The sequence below is a fragment of the Epinephelus moara genome, chromosome 4, assembly GCF_006386435.1.
Source record: "Epinephelus moara isolate mb chromosome 4, YSFRI_EMoa_1.0, whole genome shotgun sequence".
In the NCBI taxonomy this organism is placed as follows: domain Eukaryota; kingdom Metazoa; phylum Chordata; class Actinopteri; order Perciformes; family Serranidae; genus Epinephelus; species Epinephelus moara.
In genome coordinates, this window is record NC_065509.1 from 12,929,774 (window position 1) to 12,939,126 (window position 9,353).

The 9,353-nt window shown below is 41.4% G+C and overlaps 1 protein-coding gene across 4 annotated transcripts in view; it reads left to right on the forward strand.

The window, feature by feature from the left end:
* The window catches only part of LOC126389300 (protein phosphatase 3 catalytic subunit alpha-like), a 49,043-nt gene extending 41,058 nt beyond the window's left edge, over window positions 1-7,985 (forward strand). For 3 of the 4 annotated variants that reach the window (XM_050042904.1, XM_050042901.1, XM_050042902.1), the window contains exons 10-14: window positions 711-788; window positions 957-1,041; window positions 1,331-1,428; window positions 2,487-2,534; window positions 5,486-7,985. In XM_050042904.1, coding sequence (XP_049898861.1) covers window positions 711-788; window positions 957-1,041; window positions 1,331-1,428; window positions 2,487-2,534; window positions 5,486-5,664 — 488 coding nt within the window. In that variant the 3' untranslated portion in view covers window positions 5,665-7,985. The remainder of the gene's footprint in view (window positions 1-710; window positions 789-956; window positions 1,042-1,330; window positions 1,429-2,486; window positions 2,535-5,485) is intronic. The other variant, XM_050042903.1, reaches the window with a different exon arrangement.
* The last annotated feature ends 1,368 nt before the right edge of the window (window positions 7,986-9,353 follow it).

Here is a 9,353-nt window from a genome sequence, read left to right on the forward strand (position 1 = left end):
CTCTGTAATACCACTGCAAATTATAATCATGATACATTTCCATCAAATGGCACTCATGTACCAACTGTGCAGCTGTATTCTTCTGACAAAGACGTGAGTGCTCTTAGACTGACAAAACTTGATGGCCTGTGAGCTATCCTCTCTCCACTTTTGTCCTGTCATGAACCTTTAACACCTCCTTAACTGGACAGAAGTCCAGTCTGTGCTGCACAAAGCAGGCACAACTTCATCTTGAATTCTAGCTTTGAAAGGCAGAGACGCAGACGGCAATAACATCCTGTCTGTGTCCCTGCGCTAGATCTCACCACTCAGCGAACACAACTAAGGTAAAAACACTAAAAGGGATAATCTCTATAAATTTCTTAGTTTTAAAGGAAGATCATTTTTATGTACTCTACATGGTCTCAGTAATATTCTCTAAAAATAGCAATTATATCAGCTTAAAAAGGTGTACAACCCCTACTTACAGGATTAGGGACTCCTGGGTAACCACAGTTTAGTCAGATTTGAGGCATTTTATGCCTTTATTGGGCAGCAGTGGAGAGATGACAGGAAATGAGGGGGGAGTGAGAGAGACAGGGAATGACATGCAACAAGCATCTTAGCAAGGCTCAAACCGGGGTGTTGTTGTTCTTGCTTGGTGTCTTAACCCCTAGGCCACAAGGGTGCAACTATGTTCCTGATTAAGTGTGTGTCTTTGTGTCCTGCAGTAACTGAGATGCTGGTCAATGTCCTGAGTATCTGCTCTGACGACGAGCTCATGAATGACGGAGAGGAGATCTTCGATGGTAAGAAACACTTAACATTGACGTTTAAGTCATGATTCAAACCTATGCTTGTGTGAATAAATACAAGACTGAAATATAATTCAGTAATTACAAAGATATCTTGGCAATTTGTTTTTTTATGATGACAGCACATTAAATTAATGAGTTTGTGTTTGACTCTTTTTCCAGCCAGTGCAGCAGCAGCCAGGAAAGAGGTGATCAAAAACAAGATTCGAGCCATTGGGAAGATGGCTAAAATGTTCTCTGTTCTACGGTGAGCTGAGTTCCAATTGTACGCACTGCATGTGTGTGTGTGTGTGTGTGTGTGTGTGTGTGTGTGTGTGTGTGTGTGTGTGTGTGTACCGTATGCCTATAAATGCTGTATTTAACTTTAGGAGAAATTAATCAGAAGTCACCTGCCTGGTACTTTCAGCATCCTGCGAGCATGTTTTTGTGTGTTTGCAGGTGCACAATGAGGGGAAGTGTGTAATTCTCTGTAATTTTCTCTTTTTATTCACACACACCTGTCCCACACACGCACGCCATCTCTGTCTGTCTCTCAGGGAGGAGAGTGAGAACGTGTTGACCCTGAAGGGACTGACCCCTACAGGCATGCTGCCCAGCGGAGTGCTGTCTGGGGGCAAACAGACCTTGCAGAGCGGTGAGTGTTTAACACACTCGCACAAACGCACTCTCAAACGTAACCCTGGACACACCTTCAAAGGCAGAACTAAAACACACACAAGTACACATAGACACAGTTTAAATACCTGCTTTGGACCATCCTCCGGTTCCTTCCTGCCCTCTCTCCTCTTCTCCTCCTCTGCTCTTCTCCTCTCATCCTTCTGCCTCACTGATTCGCTCACTCTCTCCACCTCACCTCACCGGCGCTGAGGATACTAACAGCCTGCTGGTTGTGTGTGTGTGTGAGAAAGCAAGAGAGAGAAAGAGAGCTAAAGAATGATAGAGAGGACATACAGCCAAAGCGTGTGTGAGGTGTGCGTGGGCTAACAGCAGCTACTGCTAACACCAGGTGCCCTCTGAACCTGCCATGGTCTCAGTGCTGCTCTGAGGGCCTCACATGACTAAAGCCTGAAACATGTCTCTGAGTCAGCTAATTTGCAATCGTCATGCGTCACTTGTATCAGTGTCTGCCGACACAAAGTGCACATACATTTAATGTATATGTTGGATTTACCAATCAGAATGCGTTTTTTTTTGTTTGTTTCTTTGTGTTTTATTCAGAGACGGGCATCTTTGCTTTTAATGTATAGGGTTTAGTCGAGAGGTAGACAGGATGAGAGATGAATCAGAGACGTAGAGGTTTAAATGGTACGCCCCTGGGCCATCATGACGCTGCTTATCAAATATTTGCATCGATATACCTCACCACTAGTTACTCTTTGTTCTCCTTTACTTCCTGTGTTCAAATTTCTGGTTTGGTGTTGGACCAACACAGGCACTGGCTAAACATGTTCGGGCCGGTGTTTTTTTTAACTACATTTAGTGGAGATTTTTATCTGCGGTCGCCCTCACTTGCGTCCTTAAGCCGTCACATTTAAACGCAACTGCACAGAAGCATGTTTCAGCCTTCACTCCTTTCTTCTTCTTCTCCTCCTTCTTTCTTTGTACTTCATCTACTCTCTCGACCCTGTCATCTTCTCTCTCTTCCTGTCCTCCTTTCTCTCTCTTCTTCTTTTCTCCTCCATCATCCTTCAGCTACCATTGAGGCCATTGAAGCCATCGAGACAGTTAAGGACGCTGAAGGTAAAATCCCACTCATTTCACTGTGTGTGTGTGTGTGTGTGTGTGTGTGTGTGTGTGTGTGTGTGTGTGTGTGTTGTGTGTGCGCACATGCGTTCCCTGTGTGTGTGCGTGTGTGCAGCATGGCTGCGCTCTCAGCCACCCATGCTCATAAGGTCATAGATTTTCCTTACCCACGATGCACCAAGCTCTTCTAACCACATCAGCACTCACAACATAGCCACCACATTTAATCACACAAAACATGCACACACATTTCTCTTTCCATCTCTTGGCAAACAGGAAACAGCACTACACCTTCTCTCCCAACACACAAACATTTATTCATGTCTTTTTCAGCACACGGCACGTATCACACACAACTTTGTCTTGCACACACCATACACGCGCAAGAAGAGCGGGGCTGTGGGTGGTAGTGGGTGTTGTGAAGTTGGGCAGGGTCACTCTTATAGTCTGCAGTGTGTTACTGTCTTTTTTTGATATTTCATAGGCACTGTAGTTCTGTAGAAGATAAACATGCAGCCAATCTGTTTCTCCACAAGCAGAACAAGAGTCACCTGTTATGATAAAAGTAAATTAATGCAGAGTGTTAAGGGAATATTTCTAATAATCTTACAAACCAAACCTCAAAAGTTCTGTGGTAAAACTCAGCTATTCACTGGGCTTTTGACCATATCCCATGGCCTTCTTCAGTAAATGGTCACATCACCTAAGCAGAGCACTTCAGTAACGCATTAACAGGTTCTGTACTGAGCTCCTGTGATGACTCTTCTGACTGAAGCCAGAACAGGTCTGCTACTGAACAGATTGTGATCATGGTATTTGTGTTTAGTGTATTATAAGCTGCGTACACAAGCTTTGTTATTACTCTGCATGCTTCTGTTAACTGTAGTCTTTTGTGTTTGTAACTTTTGTGCTGTCCTGAACTACAGTCCATAATTTGTTGAAGCAAATAAATTATGGGTATCTTTTGTGTTATGTTTTTCTGTTACGTACTATTATTTGTAGCTGGGTGTGAGGTGTCCGCTGTGTAGGACAGTGGCTTAGTGGTGTGTAGCTGCATGTGTGCAAAGGTAATATGGCAGTAGTTGTTGTTCAAAAGTGGCAGCAATCTCTGCTGACAGACCTCCTTATCAGTGCAGGAGCATCTGTCAACACAGAGACCGCAGATCAGCTGATCTCAAAGCTTCAGGTTGGAGAGGTTTTACTCATTTTGGTTTAATTAATTTTGATAAGTTGTTACCCCAATTATTCTGCTTTTATTTGGTCCACTTTGAGTCTAATTTAAAGGGGCACTCTGGCTATTTATTATTGCCCTGCCATAAATTTGGGGGCTCAAAAGGGACTGATTAAACAGTTGTTAAATATTTGAAACTGAAGCAAAAGAGCTGGACATATGCTATTTTTTTTATCCTTATTGTGGGTCCAGATCCAAAAAGAGCTGGATCCCATATTTCCCATAATGCAACTGATGGCATCTTTTTGTCAGACCCTTCATGCTTGGTCAATACCCATGTCTTTAAACTCTATATCCCCATTTCACAATGCCATTGAAGGAACAGTTCGACATTTTGTACCTTGTTTGTTTAATTCGTACACGGACAGAAACGTAAAGATGGCATGTTGTAGTTTTACAGGAAGTCACTGTGCCAAGAAATAGTTCCAGTATAATAAAACCACAGTGCTGTTTTTTATGGATCAAACAAACATGATTCAATAGCTGTGTCCAAACAGTCCATCCATTCCTTCAGCGCAATGCATGATAAGATGTAGTGCTTGGTTTGTGACGTTTGGTTGTACACTACCTGAATGAATTGTTGTATACTTTATCCCCCCATTTCCTGTCTTGATGCTAAGCTATGCTAACAGCTCGCTGCCACTTGTTTTAACTTTACCATACAGACATGGGAGATATCAGTCTTTTCATTTAACTTTATGCAAGTAAGCATATCTCCCAAAATGTTGAACCATTCCCTTAAACATTTGTGTGTCCAAGCCAAGATTACCTCGATGACATCATAAACTGATGTGCATGTGTAGAATTGGCAGAGTGCCCCTTTAAAGAACAAGTTTGAGTGCATCAGCATATTATTATTCATTAAACTCGCTGAGGAAGAGGAATTGAGACAAAGCTGAAGTTCATTATCACAAAAAAAGACAAATTTGCTAAAGTCTAACCCAACTTAAAATATGGCCAAAAGAATCAACCTGGCAGATATGGAAAACCTGACATCTGACTTTTGTCCTTATCTTTAATTTTTACGTATTGGTTACAGAATGTAATGGGGAAAGTGGTAACCTCCAGAACAAACGGCTGAATGTCAAAAACTCTTCACATAGGCTAAATATGTTTTAAGGACTTATGAACGACTGCTTCTGTGCAGCTGTGCTTTGTTCCATACTCTGTGTCTCATAACGGCTTATCTAGCAGGTGTCTCAGACTACTGATCTAGGATCAATGGCCAGGTCGCACTGACTGTCATGTTCACTGTGAGCTACGAGGTCAAACTAATCCTAGCTCAGCATTCAGACAATAGATGACAGTAGCTGATGTGTGTAGATAGTGGTGTAAGAACTGTGTTGATTTGCATATATGACAGAACCTTGTTCATCCAAACCCAAAACGTCCCTCTGTTAAAGGAGCACAGTCAGGGTCATAAGCATTGAAATGTCCTTGCTGGTGTGCTCAATTGAAAGCATTTGAAAGTTGAATTAAACCAGACGGATCGCCATGAAATGTGTGCACATGCACATTTCATAAATGAATAAAATGTGGTTTGGACTCTTCAATCCATTTCAGCGCTCTGAATATTTCCTTCAAAGCTCCCAGGGGTTTGGATACACAAGATTCTACTTAATGTCTGGTAAAATATTAACTCTGTGTGCATGTATGTATGTTTGTGTGTGTCTGTGTATGTGTCCGTGTGTGGGTGTGTGCCTGCCTGTCTCCGCAGCCATCCGAGGCTTCTCCCCGCAGCATCGGATCAGCAGTTTCGAGGAGGCCAAAGGTCTGGATCGGATCAACGAGAGGATGCCTCCGCGACGCGATGCCGTCAACAGTGTGGGCCTGTCAATGGGCCGCATGAACATGGGAGAGCCCAATGGGACCGACAGCAACAGCAATATACAGTGATGGACATACCCTCCCACATGCCCAGACACATACCTGCAGTTACAACAACTCTCATATGGTACCATATTTATAGATACTTGTACATAGGCATATATACACAAGAAAATGCACCACACAAACATAGTATTACATACACTGAATGGGCTACATCACACACACATGCAATCTCTCACACACACACACACACACACACACACACACACACACACACACACGATTATCTACCCCATTCCCGTTGCCCTCAGCTGTATGTAAAGGCATGAGCGTACCCGGACTATACCACCAAAGGCTGAGTCTCTTCACTGAACTGATGGGCCCTATATAAAGAACTACAACTCCCATGTACCTGCACAACAACAGGAAAGAAACAACAAAAACACTCCCCATGCAAAACAGGAGGAGCTGCTGTTCACCATGTATGTTGGGGATCAACAGTGGGTTGACAGTGTCAGCATGACATGGCTGTCCGTGGTGTGTGCTGTGTCAGGCGGGGTCAAGAGTTTGCACGGAAGATGGGGGTGGCAATCAGGGGCGGGGGCGTTAAAGATATGTATGCTTCTTTTTCCTGTTTGCAAACAGAGAGTGGAACCAAACTTGCGATAGGTTGATTTTATAGAGTCGTGGATATGCCTGCCTGCGTGTGTGCACATGCTTCAACATGTAAATGTCCGTGCAGTTATATTTGAATATGTGTTTGCAAACACGAGCTGATCTCGTCATCAGCCAGCGAGAAAATTTTTGATGTGTGGTGTGGTATCTGTTGCCGAGAGATGTGTGGAGATAATCTCAGCTGCAGTCTAATCTGAGCCCTCGCTGTCCTTTTCTTCTCGGGAGGAGATTCCCGTTTGCTTTTGTAGCACTACACTGTAACCATCCTCTACTTGAAGTCAAGTGGAGTCTGTCCCCCCCCCCCCCCCCCTTCGTTGCCCTCCCAAAAAAATATTAAAAAACAAAAAACTCTGGTCCCAGGCCAGTTAGCTCTCTGCAAAGGCTTGAAACTGGGCCAGGATCAGATGTGAAACAAGTGTTTCTCCCCACCTGTTGTGTGTAAATAGGTTACATAAAGAGGTTTTATTGCACATGTGATGAACACGGTCATGAGATGCAAGATGCAGTATAGCGAACGTAGGATGCTTTATGGATGAGAGGGAGCCGGGGGGAGTTGAAATGTGAAGTCATACTCTATTCATTCTCTTTCTACATCCTCCTTTCTTCCCGTGTTGCTGTCTGCTACCACACAGCAGTGATGGCCGGGAAATCTCCGGCCTAAAAAGCAGGAAATAATATTTCACAAAGGAAACAGACTCTTCTGGTTAAGGCAGCAGCCAAGACGACAAGAAGAAGTCACAAGAAAAGGTCTTTGTAAAGCATTTATATTAACGCATCAGTGCATGCAGAGTTAAGTTCTTTGATAATAATGTGAAGATTATATTTGTGCTCTGTGTTTCACTATGGTAGGATTTTTTTTTTCTTTTTGTTTTTTTCTGGCTAATATAAATGAACTGAGGAATAATAAATAATTTATTTTGTACATAATGTTAATTTATTTTTTGTATTCATTTTGTGTTATATTTTGTTGGGTTTTTTTCATGTTTTTTTTTTCTTTTTCTTTTTCACAACCTGTGTTTCTGGTTTCTTTCGATGCTGTACAGAATGACAGTACGCTTCTATTCAAAGTGTCAAGTCCACGTTCTCTCCTCTCTTCTTTGTCGGTGTACAGGAGTTGTTTTTAACGATAAATATGAATAACGATAAACAAATATTAAATTAGCATTGATGAATGACCATACTATATACAGAGGCACAGGCATTCAGGCAGCCAAAAGCATGATTGCATGGTTAAAATTTGCGCTGTTTAAAGCAAAAAGCAGAAAGACACATTTTAACAGAAGAGCCGGTGTGTTGCTGTCACAATTTAAAGGAAAAAAGTGTACTCTCTCTCTGATCATAATTCTTGATGATTCCTCTTGTTATTTGATGATATTTATGATTCTATGATTATTATGATTCTATTTATTATGGACATTATTCTTAATATTTAAGCTCTCTCTCTCTGCTGGTTGCTCTTCATGTTGCGTTGCTCCTTGGTTGATCTTGTTGTGCTTCTTTGGGAGAGGTGAACCCCCCTGGGAGACCCTGTGCCATAGAAATTGTGCCACGGTTCTTACTTTCTTTCTCTCTGTCTCTCTCTCTCACTCTTTCTCAATCTCTCGCTCTCTCTTTCTGCTCTCTTTCTGTTTTGACTCCCCAGTCACTAACACTGTAAGCATGCCCCATGGGACGATCCACTTTTTTACTCTTGAATAAAATATGCATGAACCTTTGATATGGATACTGAGACTTTATTTAATTACCACTGAGCATGGACACACAAAAGACAACATAAAAGAAGCACCCTTGTGCAATAGCAATGAATGAGTCAATAAAATCATTCAATGTGACTGGACCTGTTATACAGTTGCCAAATCACAGTGGAACATGCTTAGAATGATAAAGATAATCTTGTGAAGCAGAATTTAGTTTTGTTAAAATGTCCCACCCAGGAAATTCACTTGTGGCCCCCTTCAGTTCATTTAACCACTTGTCAGAGTGAGTCAATCCGGTAAGTGTCAGTCATTTACAGTCTTCTTTTAACACCGAGGATGTTACAGCTACTGGCTGTGGTTTGACAAGACAGAAAGTATTCCTCATAGAAGATACTATTCCAGGTAAGAGGGAGTGACTTTCTCTTTCATCAGGTAGTTTCACAAGGGTGAAACTGAGCTTACTGATTTATGTTGTGTAACATTTATGGGAGTGACAGGAAGGACAAGAAAGGATATATGAAATAATCACAGTGGTTAAAAAACTTTTGACTTACTGTAATCATTAGGGCTAATTACTGTAAGTTACACCTCCCTACTGGTATGTCAAATCTGCTGAAGAATATAATATTTGTTTTATTTAAATGTATTAGATTTATCTTGCATAACCACTCAAATTAAGTCTAAAAACACTAGTATCACATCTCAAAAAACCCAAGTTGTTTGTAATAGTGCAATGTAAACTCCTCGTCATACTAACCCTCTAAAATAATATCAAAGACAAGACCTTAGTGTTCTCAGTGATAGTCATGGCCTGGTCTAGTGGTGAACTAGGGGTCATGCTACTCACATAGGGGAGTACTTCTGCATTTGTCAGGAGGCATGTGGTTGGAGTCTTAAGTAACTTAGTTAATGGATAAACTGTAGTTTGTTAAATGCAGTGAATAATGGTTAAAGACATATTGTTAGTGACAGATTGAGAGAGATGAAATAGATCAAGTAATGTTAATGGCTAAATAATTGAATTAGTTAGCTAAAAGTAAATGTCTGAAATAGTTATCTAAACGTTATGGATAAATAGTTATCTAAAAGTGATGGATAAATGGCTGAAATAGTTAGCCAAAAGTTATTGATAAATGGCTGTAATAATTAGCCAAAAGTTATTGATAGATGGCTGAAATTGTTAGCCAAAAGTTATTGATAAATGGCTGAAATAGTTAGCCAAAGGTCATTGATAAATGGCTGTAATAGTTAGCCAAAGGTCATTGATAAATGGCTGAAATAGTTAGCCAAAGGTCATTGATAAATGGCTGAAATAGTTAGCCAAAGGTCATTGATAAATGCCTGAAATAGTTAGCCAAAAGTTATTGATAGATGGCTGTAATA